The 22,699-nt window shown below is 40.9% G+C and overlaps 1 protein-coding gene across 2 annotated transcripts in view; it reads right to left on the reverse strand.

Annotated features, from left to right (window-relative positions):
• Positions 1-266: 266 nt before the first annotated feature.
• The window catches only part of RC3H1 (ring finger and CCCH-type domains 1), a 105,347-nt gene continuing 82,914 nt past the window's right edge, over positions 267-22,699 (reverse strand). The window contains exons 12-20 of one of the 2 annotated variants that reach the window (XM_077825436.1): positions 21,983-22,368; positions 20,433-20,597; positions 18,353-18,505; positions 15,040-15,253; positions 13,497-13,587; positions 13,231-13,366; positions 10,961-11,098; positions 10,196-10,311; positions 267-8,239 (exon numbers count right to left, since the gene is read on the reverse strand). In XM_077825436.1, coding sequence (XP_077681562.1) covers positions 8,089-8,239; positions 10,196-10,311; positions 10,961-11,098; positions 13,231-13,366; positions 13,497-13,587; positions 15,040-15,253; positions 18,353-18,505; positions 20,433-20,597; positions 21,983-22,368 — 1,550 coding nt within the window. In that variant the 3' untranslated portion in view covers positions 267-8,088. Of the gene's footprint in view, positions 8,240-10,195; positions 10,312-10,960; positions 11,099-13,230; positions 13,367-13,496; positions 13,588-15,039; positions 15,254-18,352; positions 18,530-20,432; positions 20,598-21,982; positions 22,369-22,699 lie in introns of both variants that reach the window. The other variant, XM_077825435.1, reaches the window with a different exon arrangement.

The following is a 22,699-nucleotide window of genomic DNA, read 5'->3' on the forward strand; positions in this document are numbered from 1 at the left end:
AATCTCTACTCTTTAAAAAGAGTGTTTTGAGCTGTACAAACAGTATTTATAATAATCAGCAAGTGTGGAATGTGCTGTCCCTTTAAGTCTCAGGACATTTTTTTTCTTGACAGGGAGGAAAAAAGGGGAAAAGCAACAAGAGGCCACTTCAAACAAAAGAAAGAAAGACAGACATTTTGTTCAACGCTGACCTATAGGAATGGCATACAGGCATCCTTACTTATCCAAAGTACTAAATAAGTTCAAGAAGTCATTCAGGACTCGACTCAAATCTCACGGTCTCCTTTATTATCCTATTTTTGTTTAATTTTATTTTAATTTTTTTTTTGTTAAATATACCTCTGCAGGGCACAATCACATACAATCAATACGATTGGTAAATTACACAAGCTCTATCCCAAGCATATATGCACCAATGTTAAAAAGTTATTTTTAAAAAACCAAAACAAAAAAATAAAATAAATTCCACCCAAAAAGGTGATAATGACTGCAGAATGTCTCGGGGAGACCGGTATGAGCCTAAGAAACCAAAGAAAACTAGGCTTACAAATAAAAGTATTTCTGTAGAGAAATCCCACAACTGGAAACAGTTAGGTGGCTTCTGAAGTGGGAATGCATGTGGTTGTGTGTGTTCGGTCCCTTAACTGTCATAATCCTCCTCCCCTCCCCCCACACCTAATACCCACTTCCCCATAGAGTGGAACAAAATGGGAACAGAGCTCTTCACATTACTATCACCGGTTATCAAAAGCGGAAAAAAATAAAATAAACCAAGCTACAGTGTAGCTGATAAGCTGACCTTCAAGGAAAGCTCCTCTTAGCACAGAGGCTGCTTACCTGGCAAGCAGAAGCCACAGGGAAGGCAGAAATTCCTTACACTAGAAAAGCTAGAAGTCTCATGTTATTGGCTATTTTGTCCACTTTGCAACTGCCCACTTAGGAGAAGCTGCAAAGGAATGGCATAAAAATTATTAATGGATCGGCTATGTTACTTGGGGGGTTATTTCTCCTCTCCTGACTCAGGCTGTTTTCTGCATGCAGAGAAAGTTTCTGCCACCTCTAATAAAAACTAGAAAAGAGCTCACTGCATAGGTCCAGTTGTGGGATCTATCCAGTACACAATCTGGTTTGGATGCCAAAGACTTGTGAGTATTATCTGCCACAAATTAAAAACAACTTTAATGTTACAGAGAAGCAAATGATTTTTAGTTTATACCATAAACATCAAATACATCACAGGATTTTGTTTTTTAATTACAGATACATATACATATTTCAGTATATCTAATACTTTTTCTTTTCATGGACTGCATCTCCCTTTGGTTGTACTTTCCCCAAGACAAAACTTTTTTTCTATTTTTAAGTTGATACTGCTGTGTTTTCCTTTTGGCCAAAAAACTTTCAGAACCAGGAGGAACTGGTGAAACTTACGTAACTCCAGATCTATTGGGTAAAAGCGTCCAGAATCTGGTGGCTGGAGCTCAACACCTGAATGGAAGATGTCTGATTTTCAGAGGGGCTGAGCATCTGCAGCTCCTAATGGACTTAGAGGTTAATTCTGTGGAAGCTGCAGGGGCTCACTAGCACTGAAGCTCAGACCACTTACTCAGGTGGCTGAACTGTCAACATCCAAGTTGGGACATTTTGGCCACAGTGTTACGAAGTTCCACCTGCACTGGGAGGCTGTTGAGAAGGAAGTCCAGTGTACACAGAGGAAGAACCAAGTTCTTCATGCACTTCTTCATTAGAAGATTTCAAAGAAAGCTCCACTCTCTCTGCTTACAGTGTTCAGAGTTCCCATGGCATGAAACAGCTCTCACCAGTTATTCAATCATTTTAAATGACATTAAATGCTCCTTTCCCCTCCAATTAGGGTCCCATCTACATCACAACAATCAACTGCTTCCAAGGATGAGGCATGATCAAAGACACAGTTAACACCTGTTTTTTTACTATGAAGTAGAACCTGTGTCAGGAGACTCTGTTGGATAAGGTCCCCCAGACCAGTTGACTTGACATGTAACTGAACTGGCACTTAAGCCTCTTCCCAGTATCTGCCATTTTGTCAGAAAGCAAGTAGTTGATGGCATCAGTATTTAATTTTTATATTTCATATTAAAGTTACGGTGAGACAAAATCAGTTTCAATGTCATATGAACAATCTTGGCCATGTACTCACATACTGCAAAGGACACAAATGTCACTTCTCAGCACCAAGGCTGTCTTTAGAAGGTGGCTCAGAAGTGCTGATTGATTTTTAATATAAATTGAGATTATATTTAGCATGACCGGCCTTTCACCAGGTCAATGTCTGAATCACTATGCTGAACAAGACAGGGGAAGCATTTTAGTATGTTAAAGGGATGTATAATCTTGTGGACAGTAGTATCAATCACTGTCAATACTGCCAATATTCGGAGGTGGGGCAGAAAGTGTACATGTTTTAGAGACAAGGGGAGGAGAAGGGAATCAGTATAATGGATGGTTATGTAGGTGAAGTCATGCCAGTTATTCTGCCTGCTCATTTAAACTACTCTATGTACTACTTCACATTCAAACAGCTTTTGCACGGATTTGTTTTCCCTTTGTTAAACAGAGGATGCTAGCGGGCAGCACTGCTACTCAATGCTCTCATTTTTAGCACTGAATTTCTTGGGCTTTTTTCTTGAAGTTTAAGTCAATTTTTGACTGAAGACAGCTTCTTGACAAAGTGCTCCCTCTTCAAAAAGCTGCCCTGAGGGTTGGTACTTATCACTGACCTGTGGCTGTCAGAATATTTTTAAAAGCTCCACACCTTTGTGAATGGGAACAGCAAGAAGCTGAGGGTTTTTTGATTACTTTTACTGTTTAGATATTCCCCTCTGAATTTCAAAAGCATAAACTGGCAAGAGATTTCAGTGAGCCCACTGAAAGTAGTAAAAACAAACAAACAAAAAAAAACAGCTTTACTGTATATCAAACTCAAAACCCCAATCTACTTCTTTGCAGTTCAGTGAGTTTGTCACAGATATTAAATGCTTGTTCTCAGTAGGCAACCATGTCCTTGCATGAAGTATTTGTACTGTATTTGATTTAAAGCAATGGTACAGCTCGACAGGAGTCATGTCAGTCTCACTGGACTTCCTTAGAAGTCAGCAAAGATTCACGTTTGCAGCAAACTAGTTTTTAGAAATTTTAATTTTAAATCCGCAAAATCCAACATGTTAATCAAGGAATAATTTTCATAAACATGGCTTTTTAAACTATGTAAACTTCTAAGTGCCTTCTCTGCTACCTGTAAATTAGCTGAGAGTGTGCATGGGAGTGGATGAAAGAACAAGTATGAAAGTTAGACTCCAAAATATATTAGGTGCTTAAACACACCATTTTCAAATTGTGTAACTAGATGAACTGAAGCCACCTTTTAACATATGTTTAAGGCTTGACAATCATTAACTGTGCAAACTGCTACCAGGAGAATACAGTCAACTCACAAAATTCTACAAATATTTGACTATCAAAATGGCTATCCTGGGGGGAAAAAAGGTGAAAAAAGTAAAGCACAAGTCTTTGGCTCTCCTTTAAATAAAAACAGCAGTTTACCACGTTTATACAGACCCCCTGTTTGCCTACCAGTAGGGGCAATATCACATTTGTGCATCACTGAGTAATAACACCATTAGAAAAGGCAACTTCACAGAAGTTATTGGCTAAGCGAATTCATTTGAATGCTCTGTTTTGAGGCAGCAAGCTGTCACTGTTGCACAATCAGGGAGGATGATGGGCAAGCCAGAGGGGTGGACTAGAGGGAGATAACAAGGGTCAGTAGAACCTAGAGAGCTGAAGAATTTGAGGTTAAAGTGGTAACAGGACTACATGTATGAAAGGTGCTTAGATCCACAGGATTTCTATTTTGAAATGGTGCAGGGCAGCCTACAAACAGCCAGAAGATAAGGATATAGATTTCGACAATTAAGATTGGGGAACTGGGGCACATGTAAGAAGGAAAGAACCCATGATACTCCAGGAAAAATGAAATTGGTTATACTCCTAGTGGGTCAACTATTTGTGTCTGACATTGTGAAGACTAGCGTATTATTTGAAGTGTCTCATTTTCAGGGCTCCGTGTATATTATGGTTGAAACTCTGCTAGCAACAAGCAGTCAAAGGTTCGATCTACACCAGCAAATTTACCCTACTTGCCATACAACATGATAGTGTCCCAACAGTATTCCAACACTGTTCTTGCTGGAGTAGATGGGACCAAGCCAGGCTGTAGCAGTTTCATTTAACTGAAATGGACAGTGTCCTGGTGTAACAGGGACAGGAACAGGACACAGAAATGAGTGAGGCAGTAAACATAGCTTGTCTATGGGAATTTAGGTTATCTGCTTTAACAATCAGTCCTTGCACCTGAAGAGTAATGGGTTCTCTCAGCTCTGCTGGCAGGATTTTTCCACAGAAAGTGGATTTCAGATACTATCTTCATGAAAATTTAAAGCCTTTTTCTGGTTCCCTATTTCCACTAGTTTTATCACCTAAACTTCTCCAAAGAAACACAGGGAAAGAACAAGAGCAGGAGAAAAAGGAAAAGCCAAAATCAATAAGATCTGCACATATTAAACAGACTAGTTAACAAGCCAAACGACAATGTTGAGCAAACAGGGCATTCACCCGGAGAGACTGATCAAAACAAGGACACTATGCACAAAAAGTACAGCACAAACGGGTGGAAAAACAACATAAAGGTACTCTTTCTAATCCATAGGTTTAGGAGCATTTACCCTTGCTGACCTACATGTAGTGATCTGAGTAGTTCTTACTGTAGAATTTTTCTTTCCCTGGCTTAGAGAGAAGAGGGTCAGTTTTGAACTGGAAATTAAACTAGTTGGCTCAACAGATAATGGGCCATAATTTTTTGCTCCCTCCAGATTTTCTTCCTACGGCGGCGGAGAATGTGCCATAGCATGCAATTTTTATTTTGAGAATTTTAATTACTTTATGTAAAGAAGAGTTTTCTAGTCAAAAGTAGAAAATCTGGCATTCTGCACTTGCCCTCCTAGATTAGAATACTGCACTAAATTATCTTGACTAAAATGAGCGTATGTTTATATTTACACAGCAAAAAAAAAAAAAGGTTCTTAAAAATAACACAGTCAAAGCTGACCTGGTGTTGGTGACCTTCACTTCAGGAGTAGAGACCACAGCATGGGTCCCTGAATCAGCTCACTCACCAGCATGCTGTCAAGACAGCGCACTGAGCCAACCCTAACAGGGAGAAGAATGGAACAGAAATAATCTCTCAGCGAAGCCAGTCCAGTCCTCCTAAACCGGAAGGATGGAGACCATGATCAAGGAAGGGGTAGGGTGTAAACATGTGTGAGTGGGAGAAATAGTGCAGCTGGTGAGAATCCAGGGCAGAGAAGAGTCCTCCCCACAAATCAAGGGAAAAAATAAACAAGCCTCAAAACTGCTTTCCTTGGCAATTCTGAGGCCAAAGTTCAGCTAAGAGTGAAATAAATGTGCACGAATGCACGAAGAGTGTGGCTGTGTGCCAAAAATGCTTTATCTTCATTCAGTGCTTCTACCTCCCTATCAGACATTTGATCAGAACAGCTGCGCTCATGTGAAAAAATTCTTAAAACATACCCAATATATATACAGATATAACTATGTATATATGTATATATATATTTATATATATAAATTTTTATTTAAATAAAAAAGAAAGCTCGAATCCCAAGCCAATATGTGTATCAAATCCTTGACCAGCCAGGTCTGTAGGGCATAATCAAATTCAATGTGAAATAGTATATAAATGCGGTGCCTTGACTGGGCAAATTAAATAATCGCTACTCAAAAGAGTCTTCTGTTTGGACACTCTACTGGTAGGCAATATAGTGGGACTGTATCTTCCCCCTCCCCCATTTTGTTTAAATTAATAGTATAATGGACGCAAAGCTTAGTCCAAGGTTCCTATGACCTCAGCAGGAGTTAAGGGTTAAGAAACAACTAAACAAGAAAAGTATTAACTCTTGCTTTTACCCAACCAAAGCAATGCAATAAATTTATTACATAACCAGTGCTTTCTGATTTAGTAGTTAATCCAGAAAGAAAAACAAAAAGTAGGCCACGGGGGCATGGAGGGAGGAACACTGAACAGATTTTTCTCCACTGAGTTTTCTATTCAGAAGGACTCAGTTCAGTGCAGGCAAAAAGAGTCAAAATACATGCAGCAAGAGCAAACCCTCACTGATTTTTGTGCCTGTTAAAGAGGAACTTTTCAGTGGAATGATACCACAGAACTGAAAGGCCTGTGACTTCTTAAGACCTTTCCCATTCAGGTGTCAACTCCACCTACCCACCTCCATTGGGAGACTGAGCAAATGACATAGGTCACAAAAAATTCCTGGCTTTGAAGTATTCCAAATGCTTCTGGCAGGATTACTGTTGGACCTGAAGTGGCATTTCTGGATGCAACTTTTCTCCCACAGAGAAGAAATGCTCGCTTCTGAAAGGATTCCATGCAGCAGTGACAGGCAAAGCTCAAGAGCAGCAACTGGACTTCCAGACATTGCTGTCTAATTCTGGTATCCATGGGTCTTACCAAGCATTTACAACTACTTCTACACTTGCCCTCCTCTACTTTTGCTAATTGCCAAGTTTTGTGCAGGTAAACCAAGGTTCTCTTCCTCTTCCCATGAGAAGCCTTCACTGATACCACAAACAAATTTCAGGCCAAAAGTGGCAGATTATAAAATCAGAAGACTTCTATTTATATACAAGCCGCTCAGTAATTAGCGGTAAGGGGGAAAAAAAGCTATAATTGAAATAGTGTTTAAAACAGGCAAATGGAAGGCCTGTTCCAAAGCTCATAGAAGTCAATGGAAGTTTCTTCACTGACTGACCTCAGTGGGCTGTGGATCGGGTCCGTAACAGGTAGTCCATGCTCTTTCTGAAGCAACCCTGGATACTATCATGATTGCAAGAGGCTGGGCTACAAAAAAAAGACTGTTTATAAAAGACTATCTTCCCATGCCCTAACAAAGGAAACTTCCATCCTTCTAAATAGTGGCTGATGAAAAAAGGTCTTTGCAAGCTAGTTTTCAGTTATTTTCCTTCCTTAAAATCTGTTCTCGCTCTTTTTATCTTCCTATTGCAAGGGATGGAAACTTTTTGGTACCTCTGTCATGTTGCTCAGTGACAACTGCTTGTTGGCCAAGCAGCTCAGGCTCAGGAGCTGGACAACTAATTTCTTCAATCTCTCTCTGAAACATACAGGTCTCAACTAGTTGAGGCCCTGTCCTTTACTGAACTCTAATCCCAACCACAAAATACAATGTCATGATCAGTTCCTAGTTAAATAAATGTAATGTGCATACACTGGATTCCTTTTGCTACTGCTTAAACAACAGCCTTGGGGATACATGCTGCAGTGGGATGGATATTATGGAATGCTTTCACTGAGTTGAGACGATTGCATCAACTGTGGCTAAAAGCCAATGGTTATAAGTAGAAAGGTATTGTAAGCATTGGAGAACGCCTAGTTACAAGAAATTCATTTAAAAAAAACCTACTCATGTTTGCTGCATGTTTTCTGACACTGCAATTCATCACCTCCCTCCATCCTACGTCCCTCATTCACCTTTAAATTCATATAAGGAGGCAGCCAACATTGTTCGGAGGTGAAAGGGAGCGGAGGTGGTAAGGAATTATACACTGGGTATGTAATAATACCAAAGTAAAAGAAAAAACCTACTTCATTAAGATCATACAATTAATCAAACAGAGTATATATATATAATATCTTTTTTTTAAAGCCCTGGGATCCAAGGCGTCCGAAGTTATTAAAATAAAGTTCATTCACAGAACAAAAACAAATTTAATCTGAATCGCTTGCAGATACTGCTAATTTTTTTTTAATTAAAAAACGCATTAATGTGAACTATGTGCAGGGTTTGTTTCTAGTAGTGGTGTTCGTGCACATTGCCTCCGGACCTCCTGCTGCTGCTGCTCCTGCGTTTCTCTGACCACCTTTAGAGGGAAGTGTGATGGAAGCTACCAACTCCTCCTCCTCAATAGAAACTCTTGGGGGATGCTTTCCTCACTTCATGGAGAAGAGGTGGGTGCAACTCCTGTTCTCTGGGAGTCCTGGTGGTCTCCTCCCCCTTCTGGATCCTCTGACAGGCTCAGAGATGTGGTCTTGTTTGATAGGAGGCTGATGTTCTCTTGCGACAAGACTGATCCATTTGGAACATCACTGTGGAAGGAAGGATGCAGAAGGAGAAAAGGAGGATAAACTGATTAAAAAAACCAAACTGTACAACAAGGCCCTGACTATCATTGCTGCGGTGTCATAATGACTATCTGTGACTATTTCATGAGATAGGCACAAGCTTGCCTTGTACAACGAATCTATTTACTTTCCATGAATACTCACCAGATCAGAAAAAAAATATACATTAAGGATAGTGGAAAACAAACAACACTATAAAGGAAAAACTGTACAGTTTCTATAACAGCACTCGATAGTATCCATTTTATGAAATACACATAAAATTAACTACCACTCAAATTATACATTGCATAAACAGAGTATTTAATGTAGCCCCCCCCGCCCAAAATAACTTCCAGAACAGTTTTTCAAGATACTTGTCGCTGTTTCATTATTTCCATAGCGCAGATGGAAATGGCCATTGTACTAATACTTCCCTCTAGTGGCTTCCGTTTCATGATGTAGAAGAGGGCAGATTGTGCAGGTCTGACAAAGGGTTAAGTGAGGACTCTACTAAAAAAATAAATTGTGAAGAAATCTTCATTTTATATTTTAACTGGCTAAATTACAAGAGGTTTGGCTACTTTTAAATTAATCATTGAATTTCATTTATGGGACCTCAACTACTCTGAAGGTCTCTAATTTCTCTGGACAGCTAAATAATCTCTATGTTCCCTCCATTAGACTCCAACAAAGTCATGCTATTATCAGCAATTTAGGACCCTGCTGTCTTGACATTTGAGTCAGTGTTAGGATGCAAAAAATATTAATATTTTAGGTTTCAGAGTAGCAGCCATGTTAGTCTGTATTCGCAAAAAGAAAAGGAGTACTTGTGGCACCTTAGAGACTAACCAATTTATTTGAGCATAAGCTTTCGTGAGCTACAGCTCACTTCATCGGATGCAGCCGTGTTAGTCTGTATTCGCATCCGATGAAGTGAGCTGTAGCTCACGAAAGCTCATGCTCAAATAAATTGGTTAGTCTCTAAGGTGCCACAAGAACTCCTTTTCTTTTTAAGAATGTCTGAGGAACAGTGGGGGGTGGGAGGGGGAAATAAACATGGGGAAATAGTTTTAGTGATTTATTATTCTTTGCAGTTAGGTGTAGAGATTAGAATAACTTCTAAATTACACTGGAAAGACAAAATTAAGTGTGAATATAGCACCATCACATCACAGGTTCAGCGCTGTCCCTCTGCTTACCTGATATGCAAAAAAATTCAGGAATCTGTAACAGCTTGGTGGTCAAGTTAAACACCAGCTAACTAAAAATCTTCACTGATGTCCAACCACCGAGCTAATATCAATATTAAATTACCTAACGGCAATTATACAGACTAGTCTAACTGACAACTGCAAAGCTCGTGCCCTTCTGTTCATAGTGGAGAGAAGTCTTCACTGTAGTCTTTCCTAGTTCAAGTACATCGGAAGTAATGCCCTTACTACTGTTGTAACGGTTGCTTGTAAAAACTCCTGAGATGGCTGATGTGGGGACTTCTAACATTCCAGCCAACAGCATATTGTAATGCTTTTTGTATATAGTGTAGATGCAGTCCTAGTTCAAGACTCACAGAGATCAATCACCATTGGAAGCTTCGTGCAGGTGCAAAAGCAGAATTTTGCCCTGATTTTCAGTATCTTCATAAACATCCCCATTTCACAGCTAATGCGTCGGAAATATTTCTGCTACTAAAACCAGAATAATTTGTTTTATGTGGGACGAGTTAACAATTCACACCCTCCCCCCTTCATTTAACTCCTCCACTTGCCTGAAATCACCCCAAATTCATGGTAAAACTATAAACTGAGTAGTTCCATTCTTCACTAATGTATACTCAATATAAAAATGATACAAAAGCAACAGGTATTGGATGCTCTTTGTTTTCCAAAGAGACAGCCCTGACTAACTTATCCTCTAAGGACCAAAGGAAACTCCTGTTACCTGAACGTCAGTGTGAGGTCCTCAGCTGGAACCTTGCTTTGTGGTTCAACTTGCCCATTTTCTGTCTGTTTATTGGTGCCAAGGTTGCTTTTCATGTCCAGTGAAGACTGGGTCTCCTTTAAAAGAGGAGGACAGAAAATATTGTTTCACACTGTACAAATTCTGTGGCTTCATTCCATGGGAAAAGAAGAGAATGTCTGTAAATCTTGCACAAAGCACCGCACAAAAGCTAAGAAACCACAGATTCAGAAGGATCTGTCCATCCTTGCAGGATACAGAATTTCCCAAAAGCTAGGAATGATTTGTACACTGCGAAGCAAAGACCAAGGACTTGAACACCACAGGCTAAGTACTGAACACTGGCCGTCTCCTGGATGGAACTGCAAAATTCTTATGCATGTTACAACACAGTATGTGTTGTAGTCAACTGAAAGGCTATATTTATAACCAAAGGAAGACTTGGACAGCAATTTGATATTAAGAGTTTGCAGTTGGCTGCCCAATTATAAAATAAAATCAGTCCTACTTTTGTTTTCAAAAGGCTACAAAAATGAAGTTGAATACCTTTAAGCACATTAGAATTCAAATCCTGGACACGCAATACTACTAACCTAGAGGTTTTAACTAATAAAATTGTGACAGGGAAATGACTAACACTGGTAGCAGTCACCCAGCAGAGAGGCTTACTGGCAAGTGTTAAAGTGCTGCAGCCAACCAAGCAGCTCTACATTCCATCTTGCCACATCCCACACCCACAGCACTCACCATGCTCAGCTCACGGGTTCTCTTCCCGATTTCCCTCTCCACCTGGTGCAGTTCCATACTCAGCTGTTCACTTGAGATCATTGCAGGCCATTTATGAGGTGGTGGCTGTGGCTGGCCTGCCAGGGTGGTCGCCTCCCTCTGTAACAGCAGCCTGTTATTAACAGCCTAAATGCATAAAGCCAAGCACATACACAACTGAGCACACAACAACCATGCGCAGCTTTGGACCAGGCTGTAACTCAGGAGTGTTGCCTAGTTGCAAAACCCAAAGCCTTCCCTCCCTTACATGGGTTATAATGTCATGACTTTGAAAGCACTTCCAACAATATTTCAAGTTGTCTCACTTACATCCAGTTAAACGTCTTTTTTTGCATTTTTTAAAAAAGATGTCAGTATTTAACGTGCACTTATTTTAATATTGTGACAAATCATTAATCCTAGTAAGGGCTGTTGTGCCCTGATTTTTATTTTTCATTTGCAAATGAAGCCACAATACATTCCCATGCATAAATGTTCTTTTTGCTTAACAAAAATTCCTGAAGGCTAAGCAAACCCATGTCCTTGGAATAAGAAGCAAAGGGGTTTGCTACAATAGAGATCACCAAATCCCTACAATATAACTAAATGTAGTTACAATATTGCTACTTTTATAAAATTGTTTGAAGATCCTGAGATGGGAGGTGCTATGTAAGTACAGGCAATGAATGGTTCTTCCCCAACCCATGTGAGGAAGTGTGGAAGAAAGATGAAGCACAGAAAGATCAAGTGACTTGTTCAAGGTCAGACAGGGATTAAATGGGAAACCCAAAAAGCAGAGCACAAGACTGAGTCCCAGTTCTGTACTTTAATTGCAAGGCCATCCTTCCTTATAGTAATCACAGATTACTGGTCTACAGTTAGCATAGATACTTATCCATTACAGTGAAATGTATATGGCCAAGGTTGGTTTATACCCAAAGCTTTGACCTACCCCTCTAGTACTTAACTGGGAAATGCCTCCTGGATTATAAATAGCTAGTTGTGTCTAGAAACAAACATGACAGCTAAAGCTCCTGTGACCTGAACAGCAGCTTTACTCTCAAGGTTTTAAACTTATAGTTAATGTTCAACATCTAACCATTTAGGATGTAAGACAATCAAGATCAATCATAGTGGTATGTGGGGGAAGGCGGCCAGGTAAAGGTTTTGAAACTTCCCAATACTCCTCCATTAAAGTATCAGCAAAAGCAAGCATGCACAATTTAAATACAATTTCCCTCTTGTTCCTGAATAAGAGCCCAAGAACGCAAACAAGTCACTTTTCAAGTAACTGGGAAGTGCGTGCTTCTTGAAATTGTCATTGCCACTCTGAGACATTGTGAGTGCCATGAACACCTAATAAATGCACAATGAGAACTCCTGCTTTAGGAACCAAGCTCTTACTAGAACAAAGACTTCTTACCGAACAATGATTCTTGCAGAGAGAAACCTCAATCTGACTAGAGGGGTGGTGCCTTAGAGTAGTTCTCTATTGCTTTCTGTAGGAAGATAAGGCTTTTCCTTCCAGAAAAGGTCAATAACTAAGTGACTAAGCTTTCCGACAGCAAGAATTGCTTAATTTTGTTTTACAACTCCCTCCTACCATAAGGTCCCATAAAATGAAGTAAAGCTATACATATTGCTCATTGTTCCTTTTATAAATATAAACTTCCCATACCATTCCTCTGTGCAGAAATTACACTCATTTTAAGTAGACTTCAAAGTTGAGCTTTTATTTTTAAAGTTAAAAAACTTTAACATCTATTTTGTTCAGTTTTGTGGCTTGTGCTGTTTAAGAAGAAAAGGGCTATAGCACAAAGCCAAACACCACACAAAATGGTTTAACTTTCTACAGGTAGAGTCTGATTAACTCAAAATCTGAAAAGCCAAGAGCTTTATTTACTTACAGATTAGTGGGCCCAGAAAAGACCACGAGAGAGAAAAAGCAAGCAGACATGAACACACACACACACACACACACACACACACACACACGGTATGCTCTCTTTAGGCTATAAAGCCAATCAAATCAATAAATTAAGAGCGAGCAAGTCCTCAGTTCCTGCTGCTAAATAGTCAAGGGTTTTTCTTTTGTCTGAAGTGCCGGCAAGTCCTGATGTCAGGTATCATGGATTTAAAGTTTTGTACTATGTTCAATATGATAGAAGAATCTCTGGCTTATAATAAGCAAATCTGCCAACTCCATCTCTCTCCTGGCTCTCTCATGCCCCTTCCAAGGCACAGGTACCAACCTCCAGTCCTCGTAACTGTGTCTGCTGGCTGATCTGATGGTTTAGTTGCTGCAGTTCCAGCCTGAGTTGCTGCTCCCTGTCAGCTGAGGGTAAGGGTTTCCCATGACTGGCCACATCTGACATGGACAATCTCTCCCTTTGAGGGGCAAGAAAGGGGTTGGAAAGAAAATAGCTTTACTAAGTTTGGTAAAGAAGAAACTACTATAAACAGAAAAAGCACAAACAAGAAGAGTGAGCATGTGCATGAGAAACAGAGACATTTCCACCTGTCACTGAAGCGTCCCTGAGAAGGTATGTTTTGGTGGGGTGAATATGGAGAAGCTCCCCAGCCGCCATGAGTTCCATATGGACTGTAATCTGCAAAAGAACAAAAGGAGTTACCCAGATAACACATGCTAGGTTACAATGCTTTGAGTTACAGAACTATTCCATATATAATCCAATAGACTGGTATATAGGTTGAAGAGAATATCCATAATAGCTGGGAAGGAAGATTAGTTTAACCACCAAAATGCTTTTTCCATAGGAATGCTATGCCTGAACTCTCTCATACTTTCAGATGGTAAACAAATCATCATTCCCCAGCTCCCTGTAAGTACAGTAACCCTTGTAGGAAAAACAGGTGGAGGCGGCTTCCTCACTGAAACACAAGGCCAACTAGCATTTCCATCTTCCACTCAATGTTCTGTGAAAGATTCTGGACTTTCAAGTCCCCAAGGAGGGTAAATCTCACTCAGTATTAATTTACTATTTATTACCCGTATTATATTAGCCCCTGAAGACATCAGCTGATTCATTGACAAATCCAGTAATCAACCCCAGTTTGAAAAATGAGGTCTTAGAGAACTCTAAGGTATTTAAAGATCTGCAACTCTAGAAATATGATATGCAAATCTGCTATAAACAAGGTTTTTAGTTTTCAACAATTAATTTCTTCACAATCCAGGAAGATAGATTTAGGGAATTGTAAAACTGTAATTAGGCCAATTCTCCAGTTGTTTTGTTTACTATATCTAAAATAAACAATTTCCTAGAGTGAAAATTTTATCAAATCAATGGTGTGGATACAATAAGAAATGGAACATTGTTCTATGTCACTGGCTTTGCTGAGCATTACACAAAATAAAGCTTTCTTTAAGCTTGCAATGATAATTATAACCTGACTATAAGTGCAGTACTTTCAGTTGTGTTACACTTCCAACTTCTTAGGAAAGGAAGTCTCAAAATAAAATCTGAAATTGTCCACAAGAGGAACTACTCCAGAATAGCTATTACATTTTAAATTCACATCCTACTTTAATCCAAAATAACTTTTAAGTGTAGGCAAGCCCTAAAGGGGAAAGGGGAGTTTATAAACCACTTCCCAACACACACCACACAAAAAGCTAATCTATAAATATCTGAAGGGTGTAAACACCAAAGAGGAAGAAGAATTTACTGGTGTACATGAGATGAAACTGAGAAAGGGTATATTTAAGGAAGAATACCAGGAAAGAGCTTCCTGACAGTGAGATCTATTTGGCTTTGGCAGTCTCTCTCAACAGAAGTGGTGGGAGCCCCGTTGCATGGGACTTAATACCAGGTAAAACACTAAAACATGAACTTTACAGAACAACCCTGCACTGACAGGAAGACAACAGGTCTTTTCCATCTTTAATATCTATAATTTATTAATCAGAACCTGGTGGCATCAGGTACCATTTAAGATTCTGACAAAACATTTCCTAAGACATTTTTTACCTGCACTATACTACCACACTAAAAACAAAACTATGCTAAAAGAAAAATAACCATGTGTACCAGTTATACCTGAAATGTTGATAGATTTGGTGGAAGCTCCCTGTACCGCCATGGCCTGCATGGGGCCAGAACTCTGGTACATCGTTTTGGAAGTACGCGAGATGGCCCCAAACCTTGATACAGTTGGCCGGTCTCCAAATGGGATGAGGTCATCATCCCCAGCTTCTGCTGCCCTTCTCTGTAGGTCCAACCGCTGGTCACGTATGCCTTTACTGTCTATGTTCTGGACAAGAGGTAAAGAAAAATAAAGTTGATCACAGCAGTAACAGAATATATGAAGTGTCTCTTTCCTTGCTGCTTGTCTTCCAGAACGTGCCAACATTAGTATGGACAAGTCTTGCTCAGGGTGTCTGTCAGGTGGCTTATCCATTATGGGATTTTTGCACCTGGTTCCTTCCTCTTCCTCTCAGCATCCAGACAGGCTTCCTGTTTTTCCAGTTCAGAACTTCCACAGTTGGAGTTGTACTATCACCTGAATTGACTGAACCTGTGTGTCTGCCACCTCCATGAATCAATGCTCTGACAAGCAATGACCACACCTAGATAAGGAAGATCTACAAAGAAACTAAGATGGAGGATGACGACTATGACAAAAAGGGAGAATCGTGGGGGACAAGAGTGAGGAGGAGAGAAGGCACAGCCTACTGGAGTGAGTGGCCCTCCTTCCAAATCTCAAAGTCAGCCCTTCTGGAACTTGGCAGCTGAAGCCCCCATCAATTAATGGCCTCTCCAAATTCCATTCAAGTGGTGGCAAGGAAACAAAGGTAAGCTGCCTTCAGAACCAATCCAAGGAGGGAGTAGCCAGGATGCTCTCCCCTAAATGCACAGAATCTTTAATCATGCCATTCAGAGAATTAAAAAGAAGTTACTTAGAGATGTCCTGCCTATCAAGGAGGGATGTTTGGAGCCAACTGCTTTGTCCCCTGGTATCTTTGGGAGCCACTGGATGGCTTCCCTTGAGGTTTATGAGGCACAGACTCCAGTTGTAATTTGAGTAGCACCCACTCTAAAACAGCCCTTTTCACCTGTCTATCCAGGTGCCAAAACACGACACACTGTGTCCTCAGGCAGGTCTCAGGACTCGGAATCAGAAATCGTAAGTTCACCTTTGGGTGGAGTAGCTACAAGTCCTGGAAGTCAAGGCTGCCCTTGGGGGGGAAATGTGAGCCCCTCCTCATTAGGGGATTTCTGTAGGATTTCTGTTCTGAAGAGATAAAGGATTTCATTACGTGAGTGACCAAGTAACCCCACTCCTCTGGCATGACCCTACTATGGTTTTCCAGGAAGGAGAAAGGATCCAGTACAGCAAGATGGTTCAGATCTGATTCTAGCTCACTCTCTTTGAGAGACTATGAGAGAAGAGAAGATGAGGCTTTTCCTGCCCCTAGGAAAGAAGTCTTTTCAATGGACAACAGAAAAGGGGGCTCAGGAGGTCACCTGAACCCAATGGTGAGTTTCGTGCCAAGCTTTTTCAGTGGAAGGGTGAAAGCAGTGAGGCAGCAAAGGCCCTATTTATTTATTCAGTATATGGCTCAGGTGGAGGAATTTCCTTTGTGGTGATGAAAAGTAATTCCCCTCCTCCCACCCATGAAACTGGATGACACACTGAAGGTGGAGGATATCTTGTCAGCCCCCATCTGTGACCTGGTCTTTCTGGGTGGTGGAGGGAAGCAGGTGAGAAACTTAGGAGGAACTGCAGAACAGCTCCCAAGTTCACAGAGGGCTGTTGAAGTAGAAAGCAACTGCTTCATTTAGAATACCTCCTGCCACTTCCCAGACCTAGCTGTGGCAATTCTGCATGGTGAGAATGTGCAGGAGTGAGAATGTGCAGGACAAACAAAATGGACCAGCTGCCCAAAGATGCTTCTTGCCCTTCTTTTTCTGGGAGTAAACCAATTTTGCCTTCCCCTGATCCACATAGCTCCACTGAGGTCAGAAGATGGAGGGCAACTCAGCTGTGAAGCACCAGGTGCAGCTGCTTCCAGTAAGGCAGAACAACTGGGGAAACTTGCCTGCATGCAGAGGAGGAGCATGAGGAGCTGGGCAGAAAATCCTGTCAGTCAGACAGGCGGTAGCCAGATGACAGATGAGAACTCGTTCACACTGGTAGCAGCATATCACAGAATGAGGAGTTCTGAAAAGTAGTCTCATCCAGTTGTCTTTGTCCTAAGACAGGTCACCATGACATAGGACAGTGAAGAAATTAGGTGGGGAATACAACGAAGGGGAGGAAACAGGGGAATTCTTCATAAAGAACATTCCTCCTCCCTGACACCCTCTCAAAAAAGAGAACTGGCTTCTGCTTCATTTACAGTCACAATAGAGATGAGTTACACATACATTTTTCAAAAAAGCAAAAATGTTAAGGTTGTGTGTGACTGCTTCAAGTTTACTAAGGACAAATTTCAGCACTTATTGAATGTTTTTCTAACTAGGGGTCATGTGGAAATGTGGTGTTAATGCAAGATCCATGCCTTATTCTTCCCTTGCAATCACTGGCTCCCAATAAATGTGATACCCCAGTAGGCATCTTCCTGGCAAAATCTGTCCTGCAGAAATACAGCACCACTAAGGCATGCCTGTTTGGGCCAGTTAATCCCTGTTCCACTGAACCACTACTGTGCTTTTAATTAAATTAAGAACTCCCATATTCTTTAAAGCAGAGCAATTCCAGGCAATAATAGCTTTGGATTGTGTGTGTAAGAGAGAGAGGAATCAGAAAAATGCTGAAAGGCACTCAGGACAATACCAGACTGCAGTATCATGTTACATTTGCAGCACTTCTGAGAAATATTTGGTGAGTTCTCTTGGTCATGGATCCCAAAAAAGATGGTCACTGAGTCAGCCCCACAAAAACAAAAAACTAACTAAACCATGTTAACTTGAACCATGACCATGAAAGCACCCAAAATGTTTTTAAAATCCCAGGTCTTCTTCCATCTCAGTGAAGGAAACAAAAGGTGAGCCGCTCCAACTAATTAGGACTCATTACAAATATTTTTGGACTCCAAATTAGTGTTGAGAAACTGATGACATAACATCATAGTATCTCTCTCACTAAGTGGCTTCAAGTCGGGTAGGAGCTATTAGTTTATATTTATACCCAGAACTGAGAGAACAAACAGATAAATAGAAATGATATTGTGGCTTTTGGATTTCTCATTTTGAAAACAGAGCATTTTGTTGCAACTGTAAAACTATCCCCTTGACTGTCAGATACATTTGGTCTGAAAAAAAGGCAAATGTTGCAGTCAGTCTAACTAATATATAAAGGAGGTCCCTCGCAATTTAACTTTTTTTGCATTCTTGCATCCCAACTTACCGCCATCTCTACACTCCCTGCTGCCACAACATCTTTGGGTTTTGCATCTTTGGTTCCAATGTAGGAGCCAATGGTGTCACACGACCAAGGAGAGTACTGGCTATAATCATTTCCTTTGTATTTCCCAGCTACCTTCAAGTCTTCATCCAAGTACTGTACAAAAACAAAAAGCTGGTTCTGTAAGTAAAAGGCAGGAGGCGTATCACAGACATTGTTAACTCCTGTGACAGTTCACTTCAAGCAAGATACTGGCAGGACTTCAACCGGATGTACTATATATACGAAGTTGCAAACTTATATTTCATATTATTTGTGAAATTCAAATCACATGGCTGGGCTCCCAGTATTAAATGTTCAGTGCACAGCAAGGTGTGACATTTTGACCTTGGTCTGGTTGAAGACTTGCCTTATTACTTAATTCTATCCATATCAGGTGTAAATAAAGCCAAGTCTAGCAATGGTATTCCGGTCATTAACGGAGACATTCAAAACAATCTAATAGTGCCTCCACACATTAAAGCAGAAAGGTTGCTCTCATGGCTGCATAAATAGGTAACTAAGGACCACTGATAGGATAGATCAGAGGTCTAATGGAGAACCAAGAACAGTCTTCCTCAGATGTCACCATATGGACCTCCATAACTGGAGCACAAAATTCTCCCTAAAACGTTTAATATAAGATCCTAGGAGATTTATTATTGTTCAGTACTGTGCTAAATTATTAGTCTACCCTTTCTTATCCTATAGGCTCATCTCAGTCTTTCAGAAGGTCAGGATCAGTGAAAGAAACTCACTTCTTAACACTACATATCCCTTGTGGCATTACGCCCCATATTCTTCATAGTAATATTATTAAGATGTGATTATGGCATATCTGATGTATTTTATGCAAGATGGGTCATATGAGATCACTGAAAAGGTTATGATTTACTGAATATCATTATCCTACTTGTATGCATGTATCATATTGGTATCTGAAGTTAGGAATATTGTCTATGCATCTATTACAAATGTGTGTACACCTGGAGAACGCCCAGTAGGCAGAATGCACTCAGTCTAGATGTCTGGCTGGGAAGGGCCCTTAGGGAGAACAACAGGTTTTAGAAAAGGCTAATCTCCCATCAGGAGCCTTCCTGAGGATGCTACACACAGCCTTCAAGTCACAGCTGCTGTGTCCCTACAGGGGCATGAGACCAGGTCACCTGGTACTGGACTCCATCTTGGAATTCCAGTGTTTTTCCACTGACCAGGCGTGGGAACCAAAAGGGGAGACAAAGGGTTCCCGCCATATGCAAAAGATATTTAAGGCATCATTATGGTTCTTCACTGCCTCTCTGCCCAAAAAGATTGCTGGAAACACCTGAGGAACAAAGACTGGACAAGGGGAGAAGGGCTGAAAGCAGGCTAGAGGAACTTCTAGCCTGTGAAAGGAATACCTGGGGTTTTAAACTGCAAGCAAGTGCAGCTTGCCCTCAAGAATCTCCGCAAACTGCCTAAAATAACAATTAGGGTGACAATTTGTTGCTCATATCCAATCTCTTTAATATATTAAGCTTAGATTACCTAGCAAATAAGCAAAAACACAGTCTGCTTTGATCTGTTTGCTATGCCTTATAAAACACTTAAAATCTATCTTTTTTTAGTTAATAAACTTGTTTTTGTTTTGTCTAAAACCAGTACGTGGAAATCGTAAGTGCGAGCAGAAAGCTGTTGCATATCTTCCTCAACATTGAGGGAGCAAATTTAATGAGCTTACGCTGTATAGGTCCCTCTGCAGCGCAAGATGGTATAATTTTGCGTTTACACTCCGAAGAGGAGGCGGCGTGTGCCTTGGGAACTAGGAGGAGCCTTAGCTGAGCTGATCTCAGCATGTGTGTAGCTGCAGCTGCGTGTGACCCTACCTGTATGTGTACTAGAGGGGGCTTGAGGGCCTGTCGCAGCAGTACAGTGTAAAGAGAGCCTACGCTGGTGAGTCAGGTGGGCTCAGTGGTACCCTAGTTCCAGGTGGCACCCTGTCACACCCCTAAACTAATTTAGGACCATATCAGCAACCCAAAAGCTTGGTTAAAAATATGCTTACCTCCTCTGGGTGGAAGGGGTGAGTCAAAGTTGGTGACGGTGCAAAGGGAGGTGGGGAGATCACCTTCCTCTCTTCTAACTGGGCCATGATTTCCTTCCTTCGGCGATGAAGCTCATCCAGGCTGGGATGGGTTTGAGATGGAGGTGGAAGTCGGTTATAAGGCTCCTAAAGTTTTAATATAAACAACTTGTTGAGTAACTTATGTAACACAAAGTAGAGCAACATCACCCTACAAGAGGAAAAATACGGTGGGGAAAAAAAAAAATCCAACACCAGAACACAGTTCACATTGTAAGAAGGAAAAAACTCAACAATTCTATTTGCAAGATCCTTCTCTAAACTTTTGCCTCAATTTAGTGCTCATTAAAGTTGTCCTGGAGACTGCAGCATCTTATTCACAGAAAGAGTTCACATGGGTGATAGTGCAAGCTTTCCTAGAAATAAGGAACATACACAAGCTGCCAAAACTGATTAGATCCCCATTAGTGAAGCGGGTCCTAGCTTTTTTGATCCTCAACCCACAAAAGGACCAAATACTTGTCTTGCAAACCACTCCTTTGTGGGTCGTGTGCAGCAGTTAGCTTTCAAGTTACTGTGCACTCCAAGGTGGAGAAATCCAAAGCTGTCATTCATCCTGGGGTACAGTAGCTGTACAACTCTGCAGGTTATAATCTTACCTCAGTTACTTAGGATATCTGGGGATATTATATATTTTATAACAGAATTATACCACTTGAACAGATTTATCAGATATCCGACTTGATGAAGCTACACACTGGGTAAATTGAAAAGTTTAAGTTCATTCATGGACCAGATAATGGGATACAGAGCCCTCAATCTCCACATCACTCTTTTGAATCTAGCTATGTCATGAGTGACTATTTTCATCAAGTGGCTTATGGGCAGCAAGTTCTGTCTCTTTCTAGTTTCCACTGGACTGATGTCCACACAAAACCATAACACATGGATACTCCAGTTGGCAATCCCAGTCAAAGGGCTAAATATAGAATGGTCATGAAAGTGGAATTCCTGGCCCATTCCGGAGGTAGTCTCTCCAGGTCAACAGTGGTCAGTGCATGGAATCTCTCACATTACCATGTGCCCATGCTGTATCTGCACTGTGTATAAAGAGAGGATGTCAGTTTCCAGTCATGTCACAATCATGCCACTACACTGGAAATGAAAAGATTTAAGACACTATTTTCAAATTTTATTTTGCCATAAAAGTCAGGGTCATCGAGGGTTTCATATGAATATATGCCATTTCTCTACTTGAAATGATTTATATGGCACTACATTCTTTCAGGAGTGACCACCACCAATGCTCAGTTTTCATCAGTTGCCATCGTACCAAATTTTAAAATTTGGCACAAAGTGTGTGGAAGGAATAGCAGACTCCTGAGCCACTAACTAAACCTTGAGTTTGGCATTTAATTCTCCTAAAAAAGTGCTTCACCCCCCTCCTTCAGAAAGTGCCCAGTTCCCCAAAGTTAACGGTCCCTTGACGTTCTCTCTCTGACCAAACTAAAGAAGTATATAGAAAACCGTACTCTGTGGTATGAAGATCTGATCTGACTGAGATGTGGACCCACTGGATAATAACCCTCCACTTGCTGGTATCTGTCTCTGGATTCAGGTACGTAGGGAGGTGCAGCTCCATGTGGAACATCAATGGGCACGGGGCTTCCTCGGACAATCTCTTCCCGCTGGTATGGCTGGGCAGAGGGGTACACACGACGGCTCTCATAGTGTTGGTACATAGGCTGTCCCATGGGAGGATACTGCTGCGGCTGTGTGCCATACTGCGAATTCACCATACGATCCTGAACGTAGGGTGGGTAATGGTCTAGGTAAGGACCACCAGGTTCAGGAGCAGATGATGGAGGTCGGACAAAACGAGACATGCACTGTGAGGACTGAGTAGGATAGTACACACCTGAATTTATGTAACAATACAAAAAGTCAGTACATGATTAGACATATCAACTGTTCACCACAATTTATTCTTAGAAATTCCAGTCTACAACAGTGTTGAAAATTGGCATCCGCAAGTCATTTCTTGATCACATCTGTCATCTTAGTGCTATAAATAAGGACTTTTTCCTATATGAAAATCTATTCTAAATCAGCCACAAGACATTTGAGAATGTAAAGGTTGATCTAGAGCCCAGAGAGCCAAGTTTAAATTAACCAAACCAGCCAGTATGGCTGGAGACAAGCCACAGCAGCTGGAGATTGAGCCCAGCACAGGTGAGAAGGTGCACCCT

This window comes from Eretmochelys imbricata, chromosome 8, assembly GCF_965152235.1.
Source record: "Eretmochelys imbricata isolate rEreImb1 chromosome 8, rEreImb1.hap1, whole genome shotgun sequence".
In the NCBI taxonomy this organism is placed as follows: domain Eukaryota; kingdom Metazoa; phylum Chordata; order Testudines; family Cheloniidae; genus Eretmochelys; species Eretmochelys imbricata.